The 15,610-nt window shown below is 36.7% G+C and overlaps 1 protein-coding gene across 1 annotated transcript; it reads left to right on the top strand.

Moving 5' to 3' along the window:
• Positions 1 to 10,092: 10,092 nt before the first annotated feature.
• LOC103491285 (transcription factor GTE4) lies at positions 10,093 to 14,524 on the top strand. The gene is made up of 6 exons (XM_051085226.1): positions 10,093 to 10,271; positions 10,575 to 12,434; positions 12,521 to 12,560; positions 12,648 to 12,755; positions 12,927 to 12,997; positions 13,947 to 14,524. The coding sequence occupies exons 2-5, from the start codon at positions 10,605 to 10,607 to the stop codon at positions 12,974 to 12,976; spliced, it is 2,028 nt and encodes a 675-aa protein (XP_050941183.1). The 5' UTR covers positions 10,093 to 10,271; positions 10,575 to 10,604; the 3' UTR covers positions 12,977 to 12,997; positions 13,947 to 14,524.
• The last annotated feature ends 1,086 nt before the right edge of the window (positions 14,525 to 15,610 follow it).

Here is a 15,610-nt window from a genome sequence, read left to right as displayed (position 1 = left end):
GTCCTAAAATTTTATCCTATTTTTGGCAAATTCCCCATTTCTTTTAATGTCTTGATGCCAACTAGCCTCTCCATTTGGTGATAGTAAAGGACATTGAAGTGAATCATAACAACTAAAATAATGTTGTATTATGTGGCATTTTCCTGAATGAGCACATACCACTATATCTCTCTTAAATTGAATATTGTTATTGTTTCCTCCAATCCAAATAGCCGCTACTTGATCCACTCCAGGTAGATTATAGGCATGTTAATCAACTTGGACATTTGTTACAAGATGAATATAAGCATCTCCAATCTATTGGAGCGTTGGTTTTATGTCCTAAAATTCTTTCATCCCTTAATGGAGATCTTTTAAACTTCTAAAAATTTTGGCATATGGATTATCTTTTAAAACTTCTGCCAACTTTTGAGTAAAGAGTCCTTTATGTGAAGAAGCTAGATCTCTATCTCAATTGCCCCAAATGACATGAAAGAGAAAATACTATTAATAAGCCCGAATATTCTTCATAAATAAAACTCTTTCTTCAGACTGTGTTGTGAACAAATGAGCAAGGTGTTTAGGTACGATTGTTTTAACAAGATGCACCTAGGTGGACAATTTAAAATTATAATTACAAATGAATGCATTTATTAAATCAAATGTTTAATAGAATATGTTTGAGAATTATACCTGACCATTGAAGCAACAAAATGTTAGAGTCTCGTGCTCAAATTTTATTGCCTTACAAAATGTACATGGTTGTATCTTTTTAAGCTCATGTATAGGAGAGTGAAACGAATGTTCTAAAGCTTCTGATCCTTGGAACATTAAACAATGTGAATTAGTCGGCACATCAAAATATTATATATATATATGTATGTATGTGTGTGTGTGTGTGTGTGTGTGAAATTGTTGGAATTTACGTTTTAAAACTCATAGTTTATAGTTTAAATTACTTTCTATTTAATAAAACGGTTATTGACGACTTATCAGTGAAAATAGAACACTATAATAATGAACCCAATAAACTAAGGTCCCGAGACTATCTAGTGTAGACTTGAATTGTATGTAGAGACATAAATGTGGATCAAGTTCGAGTTTATATTCCCCAAACGGTCTATAGTGTATGAATAAGGTTGGGCGCCTTATTCTAGGAACACTATAGGTGCAACCCGCTTTGTAGTTAGTACAAACAATGTGATTCTAAATCGTTCATGTAGAGACATGGAAGTTGAGGCATTCTATATAAAGAGTTTACATAAAACTGGAACCATGAAATAGTCACTTTTAAGTTATAACACCGTTGATTGTATAAAACTGATTATTTCGATTATTGATGACCTAAGTAACTTAATCTTAATCTTGAGCTAACTATAAATTTCTCTTCACATGGAATTATCCTTAGATTTACATAGGTAAGAATAGCTCAATGACGCTGGCCCAATAAACCTTTCATTTCAGAGGTAAGACCAGGTAGATGCCTAGGGACATAGAATGCAAGACGGAATTCATTCCTACCCATTTTAGAGTTAGTAGATAGGTTGTTTGTTTAAAGATTGAATCCAAGTCTTAAACAAGGGGCCCCACCCTCTCATTGGCCAAGAGGGATTCGGTTTATAGGTTGGACCTTAAACCAATTGTTCAATAGTGGATTAGTGGGACTTAAGGAACAAGATGTAATCTCGGGGATAAAACGGTATTTTAACCCAATCGAGATTACGAACAACCTGTGAAGGATAAACTTACTGATCATGTTTATATCAGATGGACAGAAATATATCTATAGCGAGAAGAGTGCAACTACGGGACTTTAGTGGAATGACCTATTAGTTAACGAATGTTGATTAGCTCGGTCTAAAAGGATTTAGCCAGTTAATCTCAGATCATTGGACCCCATGATCCATAGGTCCATTAGGTTCCCCTACTAGCTCATACGGAATTAACTTAGAACAACATGTTGGAATAATTCAAATTGTTCGAATTACGTAGAGAGAGATAGATCGACGAATATATGTGATATAGCCATCCGATATCAGTTTTATATAGAGTTTTATGTTTAAATTTGATTTGAATATTAAAAATATGAATATGAAGCTTGGAATTGATGAAAATGGTCAAAGTTGTAAAAAGTCGAAATGTTGACTTTTTACCTTGAAAAGTCAAACTTTGGCCGACTTTATATTCAAATGTGATTTGAATTTTAGAAAAATGAATGCGGATATATGCTCGGGAGGTCAGAATTAGTCAAGACGGATAAAATGGTAATAATTCAAAATGTTGACATTTGACTTGAAAAATCAAAATTTGACTTTGACTAGAATGGTCAAATGACCATTTTGCTCCTTGACCAAAGTTAGTGGAGAAATCCAACATTTTGTTGGATAATCCACTAACTCTTAGTGGGCTAAGTGGAAGCTCATGGTGATGACACCAAGCCCACTAAGAGAAAATGGAATGGTGAATAAATCTACTAATGGTTAGTGGATTGTGAAGTGTTAGGCTTTGGTGATTCAATTACATGCAATTTTTGCATGTAAAAATAAAATAGCCTTTTCAAAATTTGAGAAACTTTTGCCACTTTGATTTTCACTTAAAAATAAAATAAAATCAGCAAAGTTTTCCCCCATTTCCTTCCTCCAATTTTCATCCATCTCTCTTTATTTTCTTCATTGAACGGGTCCCACAACCCGGTTCTAAAATCAGAGAATAGCGGGTCAACACTAGTTATGGTCCTGACTCTAATACGAAGGAGATTTTAAGGATTGGGAGGCTCTGAAGGTGAGTTTTTCATCAACCCTAATTTTTTTTTAATTATGGCATGTTAATCACTAATTAGTTAGTTGCAATTATGGTAAAATTCTATTCTTATTTCGCTGCGCATGTACCGTATTCGATCATGTGGTATCAGAGCTTGACAATTTTACTCAATTGTATGTGGTGGGCATTGTAATTTATTTGATAAATTATATGGATAAACTAAAATAGATTAGTGTTTTGGCAATTAAACTAAGTTTTTTTAATTATTTAATTATTGTAATTGGGCTGGTTTATGGCTTAATTAATTTTTTTAAGGCTCTGTAATTTTTATTAGAGTCGTTAGAGTTGATTTTAGGTTGTAGTTGCTTCAACCGAGAGAGAGAAAAGCTGTTTTTTTTAAGAAAAATGGAGGACAGATCCAGATTGCTCTTCAGACTTGACGTTTAATTCGGATTTGACCACAAACCCAGAGGTAACTCGGTTCGCATCTCAGTTGCTCGCGCACGACCCACTTGTCTATTTTTTCTCAACCCACACGTATGTCTAAGCCAGGTCCACGTCCTGTTCGGCTCTAGCATTTGTGACCAATCGGGTGACTCGTATCCACGCGCCCGACTTGGATCTGATCTGGTCTTTAGCTCCCCTCTGTGTGACATGTGTCCTTGTATGATCTGCTCGCTTACGTCCGTTCGGTTTGACCTGCGCTTGGTGGTTTCCCATTGGGTTAGGCCAGTTCAAGCCCAAAAGCATTCCAAAAGGTGGCTATGACCCTTTCTTCACTTAAGTTTGGTAAGTTGGAAAAGATTATCCTTTCAGCCCATGAGGTGTCCATCACATTAAAGCTAATGGGTATACTATCTCCCATGATGATTAAGAGTACATTAACCTTTTTATTCCCATCAAGAAGATCAAGAAGACTTAATAGTTTTTTACTTAGAGATTTTCCCTCGTCTCCAACTCTAACCGTTGGATGAGCTCCCCGCATCCGTCCAATGCAACCTTCTCCTTCAGGATTCTTCATAATCTCCTCTAAATAGGGAATTTTTTCGATTATGAGATGCCAAAAAATCATCCCCTCGGGACTAACTCGATCAAAACGAGGGCCATCAAGAGAAAACGGTTCTCCAACGATTCGAAGAGAGATAAAATAGCAAGACCAGTCTGGAGGAGTCGTCCAAAGTACTTCTCAAATTCTTTGAGTCTGTGAAGGCAACCTCTCCTTTTGCGACGAAGACAATTTGTATAATAAGCGGAAGACTTCCTTAATTGGAGAAGTATGAATAGAGAGAGGGAGTAAAGGAGCCCACTCAACAACCTAACTTGTTCGCTCAAGGAGCATGGTCTCTCGACCAACTAATCAAATCAGAGGAGTCTCAGTTGTCTGTCCAGAGGACGAAATCACAAGGCAGTGAGAAGGCGCGAAGTGAAGCGACTCTTAAGGAGCGCAATCAATGAACAAGGTCTTGGTCCATCTAGTAAAGATCGGGAGGTGACTCAAAAACTGCTACTCTTTAAGTAGAGTGGCTTTCCCCGCTATGTGGGAATTGACTTCTTCATTGAGGCTTTTAAAGAGAATTTCAAGAAAGAGCCTCAGGTGGAACGACTGATTCCCTTCCACGGGGCGATCGAGTTTATTGCCTCTATCCCTCGGAAAGTTTTGGCTGTCTAGAAAATGAAAATCTAAAAACTCACAAAATCCTTTAATCAGTAGATTAAGAGAGGTAGGACCACCCACGTAGTGGTAACCATCTTTCAGATCTGATAAGAGTTTTGGATTTCTTATTCCATTTTCTAATTCTCGGTATTCTTAATCTAAGGGTTTGCAAACCATTGGTAAATTGAGTTTCAACGGGCGAACACGTAAGTCAAAATTATAGACAACAAACTGATTGCGAGTCAGGGCAAATAATGGGCCGGAGAGGTTATGCCGAGACTGTATTGGATCAAAATAAGTAGAGATCGGATAGGAAGAAAGAAAGTAGAGAGAGAAAGTCTGATGATGGATCAGTTGAATAGGCATAGAACCTCCAAACCAATCCGAAGGACTCATAAAATTCCACTAAAAGTCATAAACTTGTTCATTGAAGCCTAGACTCTGAATTCGCTGAGGAAATCCTATGAACAAAGATTACTATGCCTAGCTCTCTTATTTCAGACGTGGGATGATTTCGACTAGTTCAAGATGGAAGAATCTCTTTTCCCTACTTTAGAAGGGAGAATGCACAATTGACGCCTATGTAGAATGGAATCATGTCAAATCACCACCTATTTTGGACATTCAAACTCTATTAACAATAATGAAAAAGTCTCTCTACTCCCTTGTTCATTGAGGTGGATATCGACCCTGTCTCTTCCTGGACAAGTTCCTTAGTCACTGAAATCGTTGGGGGTAAGACTAACTCAAAAGTCTCGATTCATGATTAGGCAAAAGTTGTCCCCCCCCCCCCCCCCCATCAGTGGAATCAGTAAACATTTTTATAGCCCTCGCTCTTGTTGCAACAGGTGATGCTTTTCTTGGTGCAACGAGATAATCTTCTTCTTTATATATTTTTTTGATATATAGTCTTAAATAAGAATTAAAAAGATCGGATTGAGTCGATGCGAATACGACCTACGGGAAACCAAAGTAGATATCTCGACCGATCCTTCGGTGCAACTAAATCAAGGGGAAATTCCCTATCTGGTCCACGAAAAAGTAAGTCAAATACATTTTTATGATTTACTCATAAATGAAAAACTTGAAAAACCCAAAACTCAGTCAAAAAAGAAGAGACCAGTCCTTTTGTTTGGTCTGAAGGACTTATGAATTCCACTAATAAGACTCCGAATGGCTCAAAGAATTTGAGGACTTCAGACCACTCAAAAAATAGGAGTGCTAGAGAAAGAAGCGAAGCGACTGTCCACGAAGCGGGTACCAGAGAGGGGAACCCCAAGATCTCCTTCTGACGAATCCTCTTCTACAAATGGGTCGTAAACTTGAGATCTTTCTATACCCTAGCTTCGAAAAGAGGGAATGAAATTTTGCTTTCTTCCTCATGAAAATCTAATGCATTCTCGAAAGAGCCCGCTACCCGCTCTGTCTTCTACGTAGTGGCTTTCATATTCAACTTTGCTCACTGGGAAGCCTTCGCTTGAACCATCATTGCTACCATCCTTTGACTTCACAGAAGATTTGGTATCCAACCACTACCTTTTTTGGTTTCCATTCCTATTATTCTTTCTACTCGTCTTCTTGGACTGAACTTCGGTGACGAAGGGATAGAAAGATTTGGACGAAAACAAAGTGGCTTCTAAAGAATAATGGGGACGCCACCAACTGAGACTGATACTAAAGGCTCAAGACGGCTGCACCTCGCCCTAGGGGTTACTTTTTCCCTCCTCTCAACCTCTATAACAGCCCTAGATCCCGTCCTCTAGAGAATAGACTATCAAGGAGTTGCAAGAAAAGTACCTAATGCGTCATTGGATAGCCACCAATCTAGTTTTCCATCGGCCTATAAAGAGAAGACAACTCTTTGTCTACGACTCGCCGAGTACACAGAAAAGACTTCTGATAAGTATGTTAAAAAAGGGTGGCTTAAGGATTTCTTTGGTGGGTCAAAGGAAAAATGACTATTATGATTATGACTTTCACGGGTGACGAAAGATTCTTCCTGAATGCTTTGAAAATACCATTGATTTTCTCTTTCTCTCTACTCGTCGTCAATTCCATTTCACCTCTGTTCTCACAAATTTCATACCTCGAAAAGTAGCTTTACCCTTTTGCAGCTTGACGAGGTAGAGACTGGAGAGGATAGGTTTGAATATCTTTTTTCTACTTAGATTCGAGAGGTAATAAGTCGTTTCTCGCTCCATGGGATGCTCCTGCCATTCTTATTTTGAAAAAGAACACCATTCGTTCGGGCCCTAACGTCAAATGAGATGATTTTTTGTCTTATCCTGGGCATGAAAAGAAAAGGAGAAAAGAAAACAAGGACCATAACTTCGTTTTGAGACCTTCGCTATCGTACGAATATAGTGATCTTAGACGCTCAACTACTTCGCACGAGTATTACACTTTAGGCATACTGCAAGAGCGTGGGTGAGTCGTAAGCACCTTTCTTCGTCTTACTTTGTTGCTGAAACTAGGTTTAGCGCTCAATTCTTCGCTCCAGAAATTTCTTCAATTCTTGAGTGAGTTTTTCGATCCTTCTAGCTCGAGAGCTAAGACGCAGCAGTAGCGGTATTAGATCTTTCAGAAGAAGACCTCAGAAGATTGTTTCCAGCTATCTTCTTTTGGATCTACCTCTTTGACATGTGATCTATGAGTCCCATTGTAGACAACATCTGAAATACAAAGAAAGACTATTAAATTACATACAAAGAAGAGACAAAGAAAGCAAAGAAAGGAATCATATGTCGCCTCTCTCGAATACTCAACCCTAGGTTCTTCGCCCCATCCTACTCCGAATCTGATACTGAAGGAACCCAACACGTGCTATTTGGCCCAACCAACTTAAATCTAAGAACTAGGAAGGTCTGGTTTCGCTTAGGCCAAAAGTAAAGAGTTCCCCACACAAGCTCTAATACTAAGGAAGCCCAACGGATTCTACTTGGCCTAACCAACTTAACTTTAAGAACTAGGAAGGTCTTGTTTCGCTTAGGCCAAAAATGAAGAGTTTCCCACACAAGCTCTGATACTGAGGGAGTCCAACGCATTCTACTTGGCCTAACCAACTTAACTCTAAAAACCAAGAAGGTTTGGTTTCGTTTAGGCTAAAAGCGAAAGTTCCCCACACAAGCTCTGATACTTAGGGAGCTCAACGCATTCTACTTGACCTAACCAACTTGACTCTACGAATTAGGAAGTTGTGGTTTCGCTTAGGCCAAAAGTGAAGAGTTCCCCACACAAGTTCTGATACTGAGGGAACCCAACGCATTCTACTTGGCCTAACCAACTTCACTTTAAGAACTAGGAAGGTCTGGTTTCGCTTAGGCCAAAAGTGAAGTGTTCCCCATACAAGCTCTGAAAATGGACAGCATGTGTTCTACGATATTGAAATAACAAGCACAATCACAAACCTGAGCTCCGTGCTCAAGGGTTAGGCAGACATGTTTTTCTATACTAGAAAGTAATAATTCATGTATCATGTATTAAATACCATGTAATTCAAAATACGAGGATGTGATTCGAACCTAATCGGAATCCAGGGATAACGTAGTAGTTAAGCAAAATTTTATTTGGATTGATTTGGTTGTTAAGATCAAATTTAGTTATCAGATTCATCTTAGAGGTCATATCTTTTACGACCTACACTTTTTTTTAATCATGTATTTTAACTTTTAAGATTTAGAAGTTTTTTATAATTTGTATTTTGCAACAAGTAGTATCTGATTTTTTAAAAAAATAAAAAATATAAGTATTTTTTATTTTTAAATCTCAACCCTAAACTCTATACTATAAAATAATATCTGATTTTTTAAATCTCACCCCTAAACCATGGCAAGAGCGAAACGGGCGATAAGGCGACCAAAATTTTAGTTGAGATGCGAGCATCTTGATAGGGGTGACTTAGAGAGTGTAAGTGGTTTAATTATAACCCATCTTGATGTTTTTTAAATTGTAGGCTTTTTAAATTATGTAGTGGGGGCACGTGCGTTTTTAACCATTTCTACATCTTTGTTTCTTAATTAGTTTTTTGGTTTTATCATTTTTGTAATCAACTTTATCTCTATCAGTACACACGACTCTTTCTCATTTTATCCCAATGACATGAATTAAGTTGTCCAACATGTAGCTTTAGCTCGTTGCTATTTTGTATAAGATTTATCTGTTGTCGTGTTAAAACAAGGTAATCTTTTTGCTTATTCCAAATGGAAAGGTTTTAAGAAAAAATGAGTAGTTAATTTCTCGAGACGGGTTTTGAGATATCTGTTTCTTTAAAATAATTATAATAATAAAGCATGTGTTGGGTGAGTCTTTGACAATAACAATTGAAACCAATCCTTTGACAATAATAATGAAAAATAAATCGAAACAAAGTCCTTGGCATGTCTTCTCGTGTGTGTGTGCACACTTGCACGTGTATGTGTGTGCTTGTCTCAATTTCTTTAATATAGACCATAGTGCCCATTATAGTCAAACGTTCATGCACATGAGTGCTTTGTCTCAATTTCTTTATTATAGATTATAGTTACCCTTCTAAGTCAAATTGAAAGATTTATTTAGACAAATAACCATTAAAGAATGAAAAAATTGTTTTTACAAATCTTTTTATATATATAAAAGAAAATGGTTGGAGTGTTATTCAAAGTTTGAAGACGAAAATAATCATTCTAAAAATTCTTAAAACTATGAGTAGGTGCGTAAGTTCAACCCGAATAAACTCACAATTTGGACTACCCAACTCATATCATATTATATAAGTTGGGTTGAGTTTCGGGTTGGGGTTGAAAAATTCGATTAAACCCAACCCAATCGGAATTAATATATATATATATAATTATGATTATGTTTTCATTAAGTTTTGAAAGAGTATTTTGTTAAACGATCGTATGAAAATGTTGTCGATCGTGTATATCGTTTGAAGGTAGAAAGCTAAACAATCGCGTAATATGGTAAACAATTATATAGAAAGCTAAACAATCATATAAGAAGTCGAATGATCTTATAGAAAGTTGTGATCGTGTAAGAGGTTGAAAGTTAACAGGTTGATCGTATAGAAAACTAAACTATACGATCGTGTAGGAGATTGTAGAGTAAATGATGAAAATTATTATATGGTGCAAAAATCTAATAGTATACCAACATTTCATTAAACTTTATAAACATTATGAATGGAAAAAAATAATAATACAATCCTAAATCCAATACATATTTTACGGATTAGGTTTGAAAAATTAAATCAGTTATTTTGTCAATCCAATCAACATGGAAATATAAATTGAATTAGAATTGATTCGAACGAACTCATTGCCTTATAATCTTAAAATTGTTACTTTGTCAGACCCAAAATAAACCAAAAAAGAGTTTCGATTTGGAGGCAAAAAATCAAAATTTGTTTGATTTTCCGAAGGAGTGGGAAGGGAACCCAAAAGAAAAGGAAATAAAAAAAACCCGCGGGAATGGGAAAAAATCTTAAAAAATTTTAGAAAAGAAGCTGCTCCCCGCCATAGAACGACTTAACCAACAAAATAAGCACGTAATCCACACGCCATCCTATTAGTATGTCCCCATTGGAGAGTGTTCCACACCTTCCAATCCACGCTTGAGTCATATATATGTATAGTGATACTTCACGGGCACGACTTTTGTGTTTGGGGAGTCCCACGCGCGAGGTTCATTTGATTTCAGTCGACGAACCACACACACACACACACACACACACACCCGCCCCGCCGTACAGCTGTACACTTAAAAACATTCAGAAATGAGTTTAGAGAGAGAAACTCCTTCGTTTCTAGAGAGAGAAAGTGTTCGAACGACTACGACGACGACGACCCACTGCAAGATCCGAAATCACTAACCTACGACTCTTTCTTCCTTTTCTCCTGTAAGCTCCTCTTAGCTTTTACTCCTCCTTTCTCCCTTCTCCCTTCTTTAGTTTGTCGCTGTGTTCTTTAGGGTTTGATCGGACCAATTCTTAATAATTATGGGTTTTTAGGGATTAGGGTTTTCTTTTCTTTGCCTTTTTTGGGTTATTTTCTTTTTCTTTTGGGGGGTTCGTTTTGGATAGTTGAGGCCTTTCCTGGGCCTGTTTTCTTGCGACGTACGAGTGTATCTTTTTCACACAAGCTTCAGCTGGGGTGTTCTGTGTGTTCTTGTTGTTTTTTTTTTTTCCCTTTTTGGGAATTAGGGTATTTAGGGTTTTCGTTGAGTTTCATGTATGGATTCGGGACCTACAGTTGGTGAGGGAGGTGTGGGAGACGGTGTTAGAGAGAAGCAGAGGTACGTGGAGAGTAAAGTGTACACTAGGAAGGCCTTCAGAGCCCAAAGGAAGAACAACAACAACAGCAACAACAACTCAAATTCAATTGCCGATGTAGCCACTGCCACTGCCACTGCCACTGCCACGGCCTCTGCTGTTGAGAATAAAGAAGATATTGATAATAATCGAAATAACGAAACTGCTACCGCCACAGCTACTGCCCCGACCACTACCACCACCGTCACCAACGACAATAACGATGCTAATGTCAATAGTGATATTGACCGTGATAAAGGTAACAATTTGGTTGAACCTCTTCTATGTACTACAGTGACGGAGGATAAGAATACGGCTCAGCAGCAGCTCATTTCGAGATCCCATGTGGTGTCTGAGGATTCCTCATGTGTCAATCGTCAGCAGGTTGCTGCTGGGGATGCAGTGCAGAGCACTCAAGACCAACCCTCAGGAAATGGGGTTATGGAAGTGGCCGTGGAAAATCAAAATAACAATAATTTGGGATCGAAGTCTAAGCAGGAGATGCGAGAACTTCGGCGTAAGCTTGAGAGTGATCTTGAGATGATTAGAGATGTGTTGAAAAGAATTGAGGCAAAACAGGGGGAGTTAATTGAGTCTAGTACTTTTCATGTTACGACTAATGAAGGAATGGATAAAGTTGGTGGAGACAAGCAGCAGATTCATCCTGAGGTTGCTTCTGTTCGTGTGCCTCGTGAGCCTTCTAGGCCTCTGAATAAATTGAGTGTATCAGTCTTGGAGAACAGTCAGGGTGTGAGTGATTATGTGGAGAAAGAAAAAAGAACTCCTAAAGCAAACCAATTTTATCGAAATTCTGAATTCATACTTGGAAAAGATAAACTGCCTCCAGCTGAGAGTAACAAGAAAGCAAAAATGAATATAAAGAAGCCGGGTGGAGGAGAAATTGCTCACAGTTTTGGGACGGGTTCCAAGTTCTTTAAGAGCTGCAGTTCACTTCTGGAAAAATTGATTAAGCACAAGTATGGTTGGGTGTTTGATGCTCCTGTCGATGTGCAGGGTCTTGGTTTGCATGACTACTACACCATCATTAAGCATCCAATGGACCTAGGAACAGTGAAATCTAGGCTGAACAAAAACTGGTACAAGTCGCCTAAAGAATTTGCTGAGGATGTGAGACTTACATTTCGCAACGCTATGACATATAATCCCAAAGGACAAGATGTCCATGTAATGGCAGATCAACTGTTGTCAATATTTGAAGATAGGTGGGTTATTATAGAGGCAGACTATAATCGAGAGATGAGGTTTGGATTAGACTATGGCACTGCTCTATCCACACCTACTTCCAGAAAGGCTCGTCTTCCACAACCACCTCCTCTTGACATGAAACGAATATTGGAAAGGTCAGAATCTACAACATATCGTCTTGATTCCAAGAATAGACCTTTGAGTGCTACTCCCTCAAGTAGGACACCTGCTCCAAAAAAGCCCAAGGCAAAAGATCCTCATAAAAGGGATATGACTTATGAAGAGAAGCAAAAACTCAGTAGTAACCTTCAGAATTTACCTTCTGAAAAACTGGATGCCATTTTACAAATAATTAAGAAGAGAAATTCAAATATTTTTCAAGATGATGAAGAAATCGAGGTGGATATCGATAGTGTGGATGCAGAGACACTCTGGGAGCTTGATAGGTTTGTGACAAACTACAAAAAAAGTTTGAGCAAGAACAAGAGAAAAGCTGAGCTCGCACTTCGAGCAAGAGCTGGTGATGAACACAATTCGACCCAAAAGGTAATGTTCTGGATAAAACTGTGATGTATATTGTGATGTGCTATAAAGTACTGAAAATATGCTGTTGTTTTCTTCTATCGATCCAGGCCCCCGTTGTGATGGAGGTCCCAAAGAAAACTAAAGCAGGTGGATAAATCATTGTGTCAGGTTTTTAATTCTTATTTTCTTTGTTTGTCTATTTACTAAATTCCAAATTTTAAACTTTGTACACAGATGAAAATACCGTTTCATCTTCAGTGCCCGTTCAAGGACAGGGCAATGGTAGGAGTAGGTCAAGTAGTTCAAGCAGTTCTAGCAGTGATTCTGGATCTTCATCTAGTGGTATGATTATTTTGGTTCTTTATCATCATTTTTAATCTGAAGTCATTCAAATTATTTATTTCTGCATTCCTGAGGCTGGGATTTTAGTAATGTGTTTTTGTTGAAGCTAAATTCTTAATTTTACAGTCTTATTCTTGTTATTCTTATTATTACTTTTTTGATGAATTACAGATTCAGATAGTGAAAGTTCTTCAGCATCTGGATCTGATACTGGGTCTTAAATGGCTTCAAATATTCTTCAGGTTGTGCTGCTTATTTAGTCTGAATCCTGTTTCAAATAAATCTTTTGATCTTGTTCTTGTTCCTCTGATAAGTTTTTGGTTTCTGGTTCCATTCTTCTTATGCTATGTTTGTAGTGTTATCGTAATCGTGGTGTACTTGACTACTTGAGTTCAATCAACGTTCAGTATAGATAATTTATTTGTTCAATATGTCGATTGGATCAGATGAAAAGGAGTCTTAGTTTAACCAGGAGAGGCTAGAAATCTTATAAGAGGCAAAATCTTATCTTTGTTTTATTTTATATAAATATAGTGAAAATGCGGGGGTAAATTAGAGAGCTTCAAAATTTCAACATTGAATTTAACTTTTTGAATCTAAGATTTCTCCTTTCTTCGTTCTGCCCTTTACTTCAACGTTGGGGTGTGAACTTAGATTACTATCTATATAAAAATGTTTATTGTTGGCTACTTGTCTGAGAAAATTGTGAAATCTTCTTCTCTCGAAGCTATAGGTATTAAATGCTTTGTACCTGGTGTTTTTAGTTTTAGTTTAGTTTATAGTTCTAAATAAATTCTTTATTTAATCGAAATGGAAATCAAATGTATACTGCAGTAGTATGATTTTAAAATTTATTATCGAGTCTGTTAGGAGTGAACAAATTGATCAGAACTTGTTGATGGTTATAAAGGATTTGTTACAGTTCATGAGAAAGGCGGCGACTGAACAAATTTTAATTGAAGTTGCAAGACTTTGTATTATTACAGTTATGCTAAAACACTTCAAATGATGGAAATAGACTAAACATTGAGATCATTAGAGTTCATGGATTTGCATATGACATAAAGATTAAGAAGCTTACCATTTTCCTCTTTTCTAGGATCTCGTTATTACCTTACTAAAACTTTGTGATTGACAGTTTTTAGTTGAAGAAATGAACATCTTACCATAAACTTTTGTTTTCTTTAACAGATGTCAAATTTTCTGGAGTTGTCGGCAAGTACTTCAGGTGCAAAGAACTCTCAGCTCTGACTAAAATCCAAATCATTGTCGTGCACGGGCCGGAAAGGCAACTTGAAGTCGATTCATAGTCAGCCAATGGCAACCTAAGCTTTTGATATTATATTGGAAAAAGAAGACTTCAGTGCATGCCACCCACCCCCCATGTAGCCATTTATTCTGCCTCAAATTTGTATAATATTGTAGTAATCTGATCGATTAGCCCCCTCTTGCGTAGCACCTGTACATCGCTAATCAATTGCTACCATCTCTATTGTTTCATTAGCATCAATCCCTCCTACTATTAGAGTTTGTAAACCAAATGTCAGTAACAGCAAACAGAAGTTGGTGGGTAAGATTTGAAGATTCTTGGAGCTTTGTATTTGCTCTTTAATGGATGGCATATGGAATGTTAAGGAGGATTGTGAGGCAATTCCATAGTGTTTGCCATGGCTGCTGCTGCTGCTGCTAGTGTTTTTAGTTGTAAAGGATGCAGTAAAAAGTAGGATTTTGATTAGTTTATCTTAGGTTAATCAGTTAGCTTTTGTTAAGAGTTTGCCTTTGGTATGATTTTTTTTGCATTGTGTTTCTTCTAATTCGTCGAGAATATTTAGACTAAAGTCTTATAGGAAATAGTACAATATTTACTTCTAAACCTCAAACCAATCCTTCTAAATTAAGTTACTATATTACCATTGTAGCTGAATTGCTTAGCAAAGTCCCTACCAAAAATTCTCGTAGGTTAATTGGACATCCTCAGTAACCTCCTCATTCTTACTCTAACATAGAAAGGTAAATTGGAGGAGCAACGGTTTTAAAACTATCACGTAACTATCTTAGAAGAGGAGATTTCTATGCCATAGACTTGATCCACGTTTGGTGTCATATAAAGTTTAAGTACTTATGTTGTAGTTGAGGAACATTGTTTATTGGATTATGAATTTATGATGAGTAAATCTCGTATTCAATAAACCTATTGAAGAATACTTTAATAACTAATTTATTGAATGATAAAGTAGTTTAACATCATAAAAGTTTTATGATAAAATCAAATCGGTTCAACTTGAATTTTTTAAAATATAATTTAAACTCAACCAACCGATAAAAAACATACGAATATCAACTCAATTTAATCCAAATTAAAATTAACTCAACCCAATTCTTATAATTTGGGTTGGATAATCTGAATTGCTTGGGTTGTCAAGTGTTGGAACAATGAAGAAATGATGTGAAATTAGAACTAATTCAAATGCCACTGTTTTAGGTTTCAATTTTTACTATATAAAGTTAAATGAGTTTAAAATAGTTTGGAAATATTTAAAATAGTTTTTGACAAAGTTAAAGAGTATAGATGTAATGTATGTATATATAATTTAGTGTTGGATCAAAAATACAAATTTCCACAAGATTTGAGAATGGTCTTTGAAATTTTAAAAGATATATTTTAGTAACGAAAGAATATCAATTTTATTCAAAAACGAGCATGGATTAATTGAAATGTAGGATAAAAGTATACTTTAGCATTGACAAGTTTGCGGATTCTAAATTACAGATAATGGTAACTAATAGAAGTTAGAGGTTGAATGTCATTTTCCACGAAATTTTAGCTCAACAAAGATTAGAAAGAAATTGACTCT

The sequence above is a fragment of the Cucumis melo genome, chromosome 5, assembly GCF_025177605.1.
Source record: "Cucumis melo cultivar AY chromosome 5, USDA_Cmelo_AY_1.0, whole genome shotgun sequence".
Classification (NCBI taxonomy): Eukaryota; Viridiplantae; Streptophyta; class Magnoliopsida; order Cucurbitales; family Cucurbitaceae; genus Cucumis; species Cucumis melo.
Note: the sequence above shows the minus strand (reverse complement) of the source record. Positions and strands in the feature narration are given on the sequence as shown.

Excerpts from the sequence above, each read along its gene's own strand:
- LOC103491285 (XM_051085226.1), top strand. The coding sequence starts at position 10,605 with ATGGATTCGGGACCTACAGTTGGTGAGGGAGGTGTGGGAGACGGTGTT. Across the intron at positions 12,435-12,520 it reads AACACAATTCGACCCAAAAG|GCCCCCGTTGTGATGGAGGT; the intron begins GTAATGTTCTGG and ends CTATCGATCCAG. Across the intron at positions 12,756-12,926 it reads TTCTGGATCTTCATCTAGTG|ATTCAGATAGTGAAAGTTCT; the intron begins GTATGATTATTT and ends GATGAATTACAG.